The 13,511-nt window shown below is 42.3% G+C and overlaps 1 protein-coding gene across 19 annotated transcripts in view; it reads left to right on the top strand.

Moving 5' to 3' along the window:
* clasp2 (cytoplasmic linker associated protein 2) overlaps positions 1-13,511 on the top strand; it is a 77,835-nt gene that overhangs the window by 60,847 nt on the left and 3,477 nt on the right. For all 19 annotated transcript variants that reach the window (XM_050033825.1, XM_050033815.1, XM_050033814.1 and 16 more), the window contains 11 exons: positions 407-570; positions 3,007-3,085; positions 5,762-5,905; positions 6,063-6,206; positions 6,326-6,432; positions 6,830-6,971; positions 10,094-10,289; positions 10,399-10,592; positions 10,677-10,805; positions 11,021-11,227; positions 12,062-12,178. In XM_050033825.1, coding sequence (XP_049889782.1) covers positions 407-570; positions 3,007-3,085; positions 5,762-5,905; positions 6,063-6,206; positions 6,326-6,432; positions 6,830-6,971; positions 10,094-10,289; positions 10,399-10,592; positions 10,677-10,805; positions 11,021-11,227; positions 12,062-12,178 — 1,623 coding nt within the window. The remainder of the gene's footprint in view (positions 1-406; positions 571-3,006; positions 3,086-5,761; positions 5,906-6,062; positions 6,207-6,325; positions 6,433-6,829; positions 6,972-10,093; positions 10,290-10,398; positions 10,593-10,676; positions 10,806-11,020; positions 11,228-12,061; positions 12,179-13,511) is intronic.

Here is a 13,511-nt window from a genome sequence, read left to right as displayed (position 1 = left end):
CTCACACAAGGTCGCCTGTAACCACACTGTCCTGCTGAACACAACCATTGGCATGTAGAGACGGTGACCACACGGTCTGATTGGTGCTTGTTGATTAACTGTCTCATTGTGGTTGTCTTCTAATATTAATACTGTTATTTTTAATTTGGGTGATTTAACCGGTGATTGGGGTTGAAGGTGGGCTGCTGCAATGATGAGTGAATAACCACTAACTTCACAATGGGAACTAATGCTGCTCTCACATGATACCTCCTCAGCATAACCTTTCTGTATCCTGTAATTACAGTCTAAATGCAGAACGACTCATATGCATGCATGTGTGCATGAAGCATGGGAATTGTTGAGTGAGTTAGTCCCTGTATGACCCAAAGTGTGTGTGTGTGTGTGTGTGTGTGTGTGTGTTTAGGTGTTCAGCATGTTCCTGGAGACACTGGTAGATTTCATTGTGGTCCATAAGGAAGATCTGCAGGACTGGTTGTTCGTCCTGCTCACGCAGCTGCTGAAGAAGATGGGAGCCGACCTGCTGGGCTCTGTACAGGCCAAAGTTCAGAGAGCCCTGGATATCACACGGTGAGTGTCAAACTTAAAAACAGACACAAGGGTATACAAGTTGTTGATAGTGTTGCTTTCGTCAACGAAAAGTATGACTAAATATCATCGTCAACGAACCTTTATCACGTGACGAAAACGAGACGAGACGCAATGTAAATGGTGGTCATGTGACGATAACTATAATTAAATATATAATGCAATATTGTTGATGAATAAAAACGAGACTAAATGTGGTTTACAAAATAAAACCTCTGCTAAAATGTCTTTTCGTTGACCGAAGACGAGGCGAAATAACGTTATAATGTTTAGTCGCGTTATTATTATTATTTTGCAGTATTTCTGTTTCCTAGGCTGTGCGTCGCACTGCCAGACGGATTACAGCCGTGACGATATACAGTACAACATCACTCACTCTCATGTGATATTGCTTTTATACAACAGTTCAACAACAGCTTAAACAGCAATGCTGAGTAAGGAAATGTTAACAAAAGGTGATGAAATAAAAGTATGTTATGTAGCTCTGCGATCCCCCAATCTGTTGCCAGGCAACGCGGCACACACACCAGAAACTCACAAGCTACTTTACATTGATATGCAACTGTGTAACTTCGTCCAGTTCGGCTGATGAAACATTGGCAAACCTGGATGTTGGCACGGCCGGATTCAGCTTCCACTCTCCCTCATCCTCATCAGTACCTCATCAGATGATCATTGATAATTCCTGGCCGTTATCGCTTAATTTTTGCTCCTCTCCAGTTTGTCGAGGTCGACTGATGTTGCACAAACACACCTGGAGGTCTGCACAGAAGAGTCCTGGCTTTCCTTTTCCTCGTCCTCTCCTGACGACCACTCATAATTTAATTCAAATGTAATTTTGGGGAAAATATCCATCTTCTTGGTGTAACGCTATAGTGTCAGTTTGTGTCAATGTAGCGAGTGTGACAGTTGGTTAATTAACGGCTGTATTTATATTTATTACACGGCTCTATTAAATGCTGTATTCTGATTGGTCAGTCGCGGCATTCAGAGGTCTGATATTACTGTGTAATGACCGTTGCTATGTAGCCCAGCGTTGCTAGGGACGCTGCCCTGACAAGGAGATTCAGCCGTTGCCGGCAGGGCAGGGTGCGCGTCGGGGTTCTATTCCCCTGTCGGGAGTTATTTTCCCAGTATTCACCGGCTCATTATACATTATCCCTTACTTATAACACCTGTGAGCGGAGTGATTTTACTGTTACAAGTCCCAGTGATGTTATACTCTATATCAGCACTCACGGAATGCCTCTCGTCCAATCAAATTACTCGGTCGGAACTAACTGTTGTATAAATAAATATATATTTAGCTCTAACTAGGAGCTAATTTAGAAAAGAAAATTTTGGGTTGGTTATACTATACTAGGTACTTATACTATATTGACTGGGTATAATAGAATTGCATTACCAAAAAGAGACTAAAATACAATTTTCATTGACTAAAACTAGACTAAAATATCATCAGTTTTCGTCTACTAAAACGAGATGAAAATAGTCATAGATTATTCTGACTAACATAAGACTAAAATGATCAGACTTTTAGTTGACTGAAACTTGACTAGACAAAAAAAGAGTATGAATGTGACTAAAACTAATAAAAACTAAAATGACAGTTTAACACAAAGACTAGACTAAAACTAAAATTAAAACAGGCCGCCAAAAACAACACTAGTTGTTGACACATAAGTTTAAAGGGGACTTATTATGCTCATTTTCATTTGGGGTTTCTATGAGAACATGTTTACATGCTTTAATCTAAAAAAACAACAACAACTTTATTTTCCCATAATATCTGCGCCAGAACACCTTTAATCACTCTCTGTTTGGGGCACTCCACTGTAGCATTTGTCTCTTTAAGACCCCCTCCTTAAAAAGCCCACTCTGCTCCAATTGGTCAGCATTTCGGGTCTTCCACATTTCAGGGTCTTGCACCATCATTAAAGGCATGGGAATGACTGTAACATTGAATAGCGCTTTCTATCGTAAAAAATGACCCATACAATTTTTGCTTACAGGGATTACTTTTACATACATTTACCTCATTATTTGAAACTAGCCAAGTATATAGTTGAATTATATTTGAGCATGGGGGTTCACGTCTAACCTTTGACAATAGTATGTGTATCAAAACAATTTAAGCTCAGAGGTCCATTTATAAGCTTTACAGTCACATCCTAAGAAGACCATGAGGTGTGTTTGAAAGCTCCATAAAGTTACTCTCCCCTTAGGATCAATGCTGCCTCCTCTGTCTCGTGTTTTTAAACATCCACAGAGAGAGAAAGGATAATTACACAAATTGATCTTTATCTCTGGCTTTTGTAGTAACACAATAATGAATCTTAATCTTTTAAGTCAGCTGGCCAAGATCTTTTTGTTTCTGTGCGCTGGAAGCTTAATGTGGATTATTTTTTCCTCTGACAGAGAGTCTTTCCCCAATGATCTCCAGTTCACTATTCTCATGAGGTTCACTGTGGACCAGACACAGACGCCCAACCTCAAGGTAAACGACACCTTCATTTTGAATGTGTGTGTGTATGTGTGTTTGTTTGTCTCTATATGAGAATGAGAGTTGAGCCTGTGCAAGGGAGGGTCGGAAGGGAAGGATGGACATAAGGCTGGAAACTCAGGGACTGTGTAACCATGGTAACTGCTGTACTGATATGACCTCATGCCTGCCCAAACCCCCACAAAACCCTGTATCCTGGGCTGTGATTGGATGGCGATTGATCTAGCCTCTCCACTGGCTTTTTGCTCGGCTACGGTGTGGACACTCCCTACCTCCTCTCACTCCTTATCCATCCTCTCGTACTTTCCTCCTCACTAACCTGCCTTACCTTCATTCCTCAGTCCTAGCCCCCTTACCCCTTTATCTCTCTGTTGCTCCGCCCCCTCCCACCCGCTCCTGCCCAATATTTCACACCATTTTCACAACTTTATCATTCCTTATCACTCTTTCTCTCCCTCTGCCTTCCAGCTAGGCTTGGGCAATGAAAGATTTCATCAGCATTACAATTCCACCCCTTCACCAAAATGTAAATTTCCTCAAGACTGATCTCGCTCTTCATTTGACTTGCTGCTGTTTCAGCCCCTCTGTCATGACGAGGTAGACTGCTGTTGCCTTTACTTATTGCTCTCAGCTGTTGTTTTTGTAGTCCCAAATTTTATGCAGTAAAGTGGCCACTTAAAGTACTGCTGTGGAGCGTGGACCCACTCTGTGACCTGAAAAAACTCTCAGTACTTAAAAAAACATTGACTACATTGCCATGCACACTAATATACCACAGTTATACTGGATATGACAATATTCTGAATTTGATAAGGGTCAGGTTTTAGGTGCATTCTTTGGACATGTGTACAGCATGTTCAGAATATGTGTCTCAACTGTTTTTTTGTTTTGTTTTGTTTTTTAACACAAACCAACTTGTCAACAGTTTGCGAGGCTGCCCCAAAAGAAAAGCCCACATCACTGGTTGAAAGTAGAAACACACCTACTTTTAAACATTATCAAATACTTGGATATCAACAGGTTTTTGGACTTGCACAAACATCCCAATGCAGACCTTTTTAAGAATGTGGTTAAAGGAAAAAAAGAGGGAGGCTGTGTTTGTATGATTGAACAAACCCGAGACTGGAGGAAATTTTGAAAAAAATTCTATTTTGATGCACAGAAGCAAAATGGCACAAGGGGCTCCGGGTGTTGGACTTTTCCATATTTTGATGTGATAAACGCAGTGTTCAGGCACTTTAATCGGAGTATGCACAACAGCATGTATTAGTGGAAGATTCATTTTCATCAGCCTTGTAAAACAGTTAGTACTAATATTGTCTTTTTCAGTATAAGAGCAAAAACCAGAATATTTTGTGCATGTAAACATGTCGTTCTCAGACTCTGTCAGCTCAGAGCAAGACCTTACAGCTCACACCACAGGCGAGGGGAGAGCAATATGAGACTATAAACTGTGAGACAGTAGAAATATGTTTGAGGATAATGTTGCAAATCAGTGTGGCGTGATGAAATACTTCTTACTTCATGTAAATAACCTGACTGAATCTGGTTATTTTATCCAGTAACAGTTTCTCAATTAAAACATTACATCACAAAAATACAAATAGCAACTTAAAGAGGCGACTTTCAAGATCAACTCATGCACTTTTCTGCAATACTCATAAGTGTGTAGACGTTACAGGGATGTTAATACAATGTTGAGCATTTCAGCAGCGTGACAGCCATTATCCATCTCAAACTTTCGCATGAAGCTTCATAAATCACTCGTTTCTGTTGGTTAACCAGGCATCAGCTCTTTGCTGCCATCATGTGGCCGAACGGTTAAAATTGTGTTTTGCCAGATAATTAGAATAATATCATAAAACTTTTAATATCGCCCAAGCCTACTTTTCAATCCTTTTACTCTTCTTAAACTCTCTGCACCCTCCCTTCCTTGCCCCTCCCTCCGCCTCCTTTTCCTCTCTTGTCTCCCCCTGCCCTCCCCTGTCCCCGTCTCCCTTTCTCCCTCCGTTGATTGACGCGGTGCTTCTCCTCTTTCTCTCTGAAGCCTGTGCGGAGCTCGTGTTGCGGGCGAGGGCGAGGCAGGGGAGGGTCCGGGGTAAAATTGTTCCCCCCCAGAGCGCGGCGCCACGCCTGCTCTCTAGACGAGCAGGCCGCAGCCTGGAGCCAGTCCTCCCAGGTCAGTGCGCTCCGGGGGGAGCAATTATATGGCGCGCACGGTGCTGCTAAGTGATTTGGAGGAAGTTTCTGGTCCTTGAGGTGCATATGGAGAGAGATAGGAAACAATCAGGGCAGGAGTCAGTTGTTGTGGCGTTTCGGACCCTGCGAGAATGTGTGCATTTATTGGTTCCTTTGTTTTGTCATTTGTCATCGCTTTCCTTTTTTTGAATTGATTTGTTTTCCCACACGATAAAGCATGACCATGAATGCACTGTGATCTTCTCTCACTGATTCATCAGATCATTTGATTTTCAGACCTGCAAGAGATACACAATCTGCTGTGGGTGTACATGTTAACTGTGAACGTTGGTGGTCACTTCATGTGTGTGTGTTTGTAGTTTTGTTATTACTGTGTTTGTGTTTTTGCAGGTGAATGTTGGCCATGCAGTCTCTTTGTGTTATCAGATAACTCTCTAATGATTTGTATAAATGTGTGATTTTGTGTCGCAGGTGAAGGTGGCCATTCTGAAGTATATCGAGACGCTGACGTTACAGATGGAAGCTCCAGACTTTGTGAACTCCAGTGAGACTCGGCTGGCCGTCTCCCGCATCATCACCTGGACAACTGAACCCAAAAGCTCTGATGTCAGAAAGGTGCAGACACACAAACCTCCACCAGCACAAATTATCATTCCCACAGTTAATTCTTGGAAAAAAATTTCCACCTTCTTTGATTTACTGATGGGCACAAACACTGGTAAAGACAGTAGAGAGTCTTTCTAATTGAGAGGGGTGTATTTTTGTGTCACAGGCAGCCCAGTCGGTGTTGATCTCGCTGTTCCAGCTCAACACTCCAGAGTTCACCATGCTGCTGGCAGCTCTGCCCAAAACCTTCCAGGATGGAGCCACCAAACTGCTTCAAAACCATCTGAAGAACACTGGCAATGCTGCACAGGTAACAAAGAGAGTGTTTCAGACACAAATGTTAAGCAGCGGCTGTGAATTATTGAATCATCACACTGTAACATTAATGGTGTACTTCTTCATAGCTAAACTTGTGTGTCACACCCTCAGGCACCAATGGGCAGCCCTCTGACACGCCACACCCCCCGATCTCCAGCCAGCTGGTCCAGCCCGGTTACTTCCCCCACCAACACCTCCCAGAACACCCCCTCACCAAGGTAACACACGCACACACTCATGGCAAATACATCTAACAATTATTGACATATTTGCAGTGAACACAGGACAAAATCTGCACTGCATTTTCGCCTGTTTTCCAACGTGACTTCTGCGACTCCTTGTCACCTCAGCCACAACTTCTGTCCATCTCGGTTCAAGCAGCGCTTGAGCATCATTTCAAATTAGTCAGCACCAAGTTTAAAAGAGAGACTGAATATGTAAAGCAGTCCATTGAATTGATTTTTAACCTATTTGTTGCCTTTATCCCAATCAAGATTTATTCTACATGTGCGGTAGAAAAACATGTAATACCATATGAAATATACGAATCATAGCGGGACAGTTTCAGTTTCAACTGTAATCAAGCAGCCCCTTTTTTCTCTCGTTTGTGTGCAGTGCATTTGACTACGACACAGAGAACATGAACTCGGAGGACATCTACAGCTCACTGAAAGGTGTCACTGAGGCGATCCAGAACTTCAGCGTCCGCAGCCAAGAGGACATGAATGAGCCAGTCCACCGGCGGGAGGGAGACGAGGTCAGTAGAGCAGAAGGAGGGATGTAATATGTGTTTATGTGTCAAGGCTGGTATGGAACAATTCGAGCTGTATTGTTGCTTCTGTTAAACATTCTTGTGATGGAAATGAGATTTTTACTCAGGCATGATGACCTGATTTTAAATGAGAACAAGAGTGAAACATTTACAGATGTTTGTGTGATGATAGCAGCCAAGATCTGCCAGCAGCATGGTGTTGAAGTTGAGTCGGTCTAACAATGACCAAGCTGCCAACTTGTAAGAATTCCTTCATGAAACAGTTGTTGTAGTCAGACAATATTATTTGAGGAGAGTTAAGCAAAACACCACCACACATAAAAAGAGTAGAGGTGTCGGGGAGAGTGGTAGGTAAAGAGAAATTAGATTGAATGCATTTTAATGTTCAGTCTGTTCTTAGTTTTAATAAGAAATATAATTAACTTTGATTCCCTGTTGTGGGCAATAGAGCTGCAATCAATAATCGATTAGTTGTCAACTTATACATTATTCACCAAGTAATTTTATTCTTAATATTCTTATTAATATTCTTAATAAAAAACAAATTCAAATTTCTCTGATTCCAGTTTCTCCAATGTGAATATTTTCTGGTTTCTTTACTCCTCTCTCACGGTAAACTGAATATCCTTGTGTTGTGAACAAAACAAGACATATGAGGACATCATCTAGGGCTTGGGAAACATAGGTGGACATTTTATACCATTTTCTGACATTTTATAGACCAAAGAACTAATCTATTTATCGAGAAAATATTCAACAGTTTAATCAACAATGAGAGTAATCGTAAGTTGCAGCACGAATGGACAACACTTCATGTAGTGTTGTGCGACAGGTGGCGTTGTGCATTGATACTGACTGATATATTGGCTAAACGTATATTTGATACATCAGTAAAGTATTGAATTGTTTTGAAAATTTTGTTAAAAACTGCTGTCAGAATGATGCCATCATGGGCATAATACCAAAACTATTCATCAATACCTTACTTTGAGAAAAATAAATATGATATTTTGTAAAGTTGGGGGGTTCTAAATCCATTTTTTGATTGGCTAACATTAAAGACACCTCCCAAACAACAGTGCTAATACTGTCTTGACCCAGGACCTGATTCTAACTTTTGATGCATGACAGTTTTTGCTGCTCGAAGCTACAGACATGTTTCACTTGCTACTTGGTTTTGATCCCAAGTCTTGTTTAGCCTTACAGCATGTTTTCCAAAACACGTAAAGGTCTGCACACATAGATGGCTACATTAACTGCATATGACCCTGATATCTGATCTGGTCCTCCATTCCCCCCGCAGCGTGGGAACTGATGCTCATACATTACGTGTTAATGGGACTGATGACTGAGGGCTTAATCCTTTGTGGCCGCAGATAAAGTCATGTTTATTGAGTATGATCCCGGTTGCTGAAAGTCACACAGAGAGGATTCTCTCAACAGGAACCTCCTTGTAATATTTTCACTAGTGCTTATCTTTATACTCTGCTCGTTGAGTCCAAATTTATGACTCAAGACATCACGCCAGGTCTTTTTGCAGTCCCTCCCAACAACCCCTGCACTTTTTAAGGGCATGATCACGATGTACTCAAGTACAGAGGTGTGACCTCCTGACATTTTTTCCGTGACATGCATCTGAAATCCGACCGGCCCACATGTCATCAGCCTGCCAATCACAGCAAACCTGACTCATCAAACCACCACTCAGATAGTGGCATTTAGTGGTTTGAGTGTAAATATACACAGAAAGAAGAGCGCTTTGAACCTGTTTAACCTACTCCACTTCTCATCTGGTGGCTCATAATGTGTCAGCCTTCTCAAGTCCCAACACTGAGTTGTTTTTAACACATCTAGAGAAGGACATGCTATCAAGGAAATGTCACCCCAATGCTCCTGGTTATGTAACTTGAAGTGATCCAGATGAATAAATCTGAAACTTAGAGTGTTTCCGTTGTTTTGACCAGTATCTGCCCAGCTGTTTAGGATGCTTTTTTCACCTAACCTGTTCTGTGCATGTCAGAAGAAGTCTGGTGTGTTTGCTCTGGTTTATTTATTCTGGTGTGAAAGCTGTCATTTCACCTCTGCTGCGGACTAAACAACTCGACTGGGACTGTCTGAAAAGCTGGTTCATGGTCTGGTTCAGTTCGGTCGTGATGTGAAACCAAATCAGACCAGCTACAGGATTTTATGATACTCAAGATACTAATCTCCCCAGCAATCTATATAAATACACACGATAACATTGTTGTGTGTGTACGTCAGCAAGTGAGTGCAGGGTTTGTGTGTTGTAGCAGCAAACAGAGCAGTAGGAGAGAGGAAGGAAGAGTGTGTGTTTGGATATCGGTGGACAAAACCTTTGTTTTCTTATCAAAACAATGTGGCGGACATTTAATTCATTCATCTCTCCCTCATCCTCCTCCTGATCTAACACTGAGGGAGGTGTGCGGAGCCAGCAGTTTGCTGTACTGTAGCTCGGTATTGCACTAAATTCTGAGCCCGCCCACTTTTTAGCAGCCTAATCAAATGCGAAGGATTTAATTTAAATCCCTTTTATAGCTGGAGACCACTCAATTATTTTGTTTTACTGGGAAATACATCACGGTACAGAAGCTAAAGATGCTCTAACTTCTGTTTCCTGGGATTTTAATACACCAGAAAGGAGATTAAATGATATGCTGTGATGTTGTCGAGTCAATTTTATTTGTATAGCCCAAAATCACAAACCATGAATTTGTCTCTGTCTTGATAAAACACCTCTTTTTTGTCCTGTTATATTATTTTTGACAGATGAGTTGAAGTCTTGACTGATGTGTTCATAATCAAACATCTTTTCTGTCTGTATGACAACCAAGAGAATGAACACAAGGTGCAGCATGACTTGTTGTCAATCAAATGAAAAAAGCTCGTGCTGATAATGCAGAATGACAGTCATGGGTGAATGCGTTACCTCTCAGTCCATGTGATCCCTCTTGGTTTGGTTAGAAATTAAAGGCAACAGTGTTATCTCTCTTTTTTAAACTAGTCTGGACCAAATGAGACATGTTTCAGGGGGTGAACGTGACCAGAAAGTCGGAGCCTCTTTAACAATTATTATTGCATCTCTGCAGGGGGACAGCGGGACAGATGGCAGAGTGTCAGACTTTGTGGACGGAGGCCGCATGGCTCTGGACAACAAGACATCCCTCCTCAACACCCCTCTGCTTTCCTCCAGCCCCCGAGGGGCCCGCGAGCACTTATCAGACTCTCCCTTCAAACACAGCCGCAAAGACACCAGCCTGGATGACTCGGAGCTTCTCACAGATGGTACACAGACGCACTCTGACAGAAACACACAGACACACTGCACCACTCAAAACAAATCAAAGGATAATTGCCCCACGTTTTGTTTTTCTTGTCTGTTGTGTTTTAACAGACAGCAACCTGGACCAATCGGAGCTGGTGGCCGAGCTGCTGAAAGAGTTGTCGAATCACAACGAGCGCATCGAGGAGAGGAAGGCGGCGCTCTGCGAACTGCTGAAGCTGATTCGTGAGAACACCCTGCAGGTGTGGGACGAACATTTTAAGACCATCCTGCTGCTCCTGCTGGAAACGATGGGTGACAGAGAGGTACACACATTTGATTAATGTCTGTAAATTGGTCACGCCAAAGTCCTTTCCCTTAAATTTCTAAAATTTTTGTGATTCTCTCAGCACGTGATCCGAACACTGGCTCTGCGGGTGCTGAGGGAGATTCTCTGCAAGCAGCCCTGGAGGTTCAAAAACTACGCAGAGCTCACCATCATGAAGGCCCTGGAGGCTCACAAAGACCCCCACAAGGAGGTATGCGCACTCAAACACAAACATTAGCTCACTTAAAGGGATAGTTAGGATTTTTTGAAGTGAGGTTTTATAAGGTACTGTGTGCTGGGTACCCCAACAGAGGGGGGACCAAAAATGGGGACTCATCTCAAATGAATATATGAAATTAACTAAGTTTACAGGTTTTTTTTGTTTTACAGCATCAGTACTGATGATGTTTGTGTGTGTTCCTGCAGGTGGTACGAGCAGCAGAGGAGACGGCAGCTATGTTGGCGTTGTCCATCAGTCCAGACCAGTGCATCAAAGTGTTGTGTCCCATTATCCAGTCAGCTGACTACCCCATCAACCTGGCTGCCATCAAGATGCAGACCAAAGTAGTGGAGAGGGTTCCTCGTGAAGGTCTGATGAGCCTGCTGCCTGAGATAGTGCCAGGACTCATTCAGGTGACACAGAAAGATCAACACAAATGATCCAGAATTATCACTAGTGTAATATTGGGTGTGTTGTTCAGTAAAAGCAAGAGGAGTTGTTTTTATCTACTGCTGTGGAGTGTTACTGTTACTATAGATCTTTGTATCTCAGTTTCCATGGGAACACATCGGGTCTGACTAATAACTGGAAAATAATCAGTCATGTCAGTAAACTCCCAGATAATGAAACATGGTTTACTACTCAAGTAAGTAGGCGACCCTTAGTAACAACCTAGCAACAGCGACAATTCCTAGTACCTGTCTGAGTCAGCCAACTAACTTGAGCTAACGTAAATGCTTTGTAGAGATGGTGAGATTTCCTAAACTGAATAAATACCACATACAAGAACACAAAACTGCCTGTTTGTGTAACTTGTAACTCCGATATCTGTTGGAAAAAAAGACTCACCAGCACAGCTGATGTTATCCAAACATTTCCAAAAACAGTTAACAGAGCGCTGTCAAGTCCAGAATTCAAAATAAAAAGATGTATTACTTTCAAAAATTTCACAACATATTTTTATGTAACGAGATATTCTGCCTCAGTCTGTAATTGTTGGCGTTTAGCCTTTTAAAAACATTTTTACATGCTGATTTGATCACGTTCTAAATGTCTGATTGACCAATCAGATCGCCTGGTCCGATCTAATTGTCATATATTTTGTTATTGATTTCATAAAGTGTGTAAAACTAATCTCCTGTATTTCCTGTGCTCACACACCATTCACACATGAATACTTTCTCTGACTCCTTTGTTCTGACAAACACGTCCTGCAGGTTTGTAACGTGTCCCATCTGGTTCAACAGGGTTACGACAACTCTGAAAGCAGTGTAAGGAAAGCCTGTGTGTTCTGCTTGGTGGCCATTTACGCAGTGATCGGGGAGGACCTCAAACCGCACCTCAGCCAGCTCTCTAGCAGCAAGGTAACCTGAACTATCAGCACTTGAAACGTGGAATCGGCAGCACAAGCCAGTTGAAAATGTGAAGTTTCTCATCCGTGATACTAGTGTTGTCACAATACTCTTTAGATTTTCTGAATGTGTTTTGAACACAAAAAAAGGACACAAACACCTTCTTCATGTTCCTGTGGTACCAGTGTGGTGTTTTTGTTGTATTTTTATGCATTATCAGCATATAACAGTGTTCTGCTTCCATCTGTTCTTCATAATGTATTCGTCCTTTTTGAAATTTAATATTTGAAAATGCCAAATCCATTTCCACCTTCTTTGTAGGATTGGTTATGTTGGAATTATTTGAATTTAGAGTTGACTTACTCTTGGAGAATCCATCAACTCCCTTAGTTCTGATTTATAAAGCAAAGTTTATTACAGTGTGTGCTGGGCATATGTAAGAAAGCAAAGAAAATTGCTGACAGATCAAGATCAAAGTACGCATAAGTATGTGAGTTGTATGCATTTGGATATGCAGATGAATATAGATTGTCTTTATGGATACACTCATGGCAGTGAGGAGGAGGACTGGGAGTTTTTCTGAGGACTGAATCGTGGCCCACAGTCATTGTGGCTCTTTAATTTTTCCGTCCATATGCTCATGTTTGTATACATATAAAACTGGAAAAGGGTTCTGTTGACTTCACACCGTGACCTCCAGCACACACTGGGGCGGTTTGCAGCCGAGTGTGAAGCGGTCGGGACAAGAGTCAACACCACCAAGTCTGAGGCTGTGGTCCTCTGCCGGAAAACGGTGGATTGCTCCCTCTGGGTTGGGAGAGCGTTACTGCCCCAAGCAAAAAAGTTCAAGTATCTGGGGGGTAAAATGGAGCATGAGATGGACAGTCAGTTTGGCACAACATCAGCAGTGATTCGGGCGTTGCACCGGATTGTCATGGTGAAGAGGGAACTGAGCCAGAAGGCAAAGCTCTTGATTTACCAGTCCATCTCTGTTCTAACCCTCACCTGTTGTCATGAGCCTTGGATTAAGAAACAAGCATCCCCAAAGAGTTTCCTCTGTTAGGTGGCTAGCTTTAGAGATAGGGTGAGGAGCTTGGAGTAAAGCTGCTGCACCTTTCAGGATCAGGATACCTACTGGGCGCCTCCCATTATTAGGGTTGGGTACCGAAACTCGGTACTTTTTGTACTTGGTACCGATTCACGTCGGTACTACCGAGTACCGATTCACTTAAAATGAAACGGTGCCAAATTTCGGTACCTGAGGTGGAGGCGGAGTGAGAGCGCATGACTCGCACCTCAGACTCAGCAACAATGGCGACAAAAACAATGTGCAGACAAAAGTTAA

This window comes from Epinephelus moara, chromosome 22, assembly GCF_006386435.1.
Source record: "Epinephelus moara isolate mb chromosome 22, YSFRI_EMoa_1.0, whole genome shotgun sequence".
Taxonomy (NCBI): Eukaryota; Metazoa; Chordata; class Actinopteri; order Perciformes; family Serranidae; genus Epinephelus; species Epinephelus moara.
The sequence above is the reverse complement of the archived record's forward strand: the minus strand, read 5'-3'. Positions and strand labels throughout refer to the sequence as shown.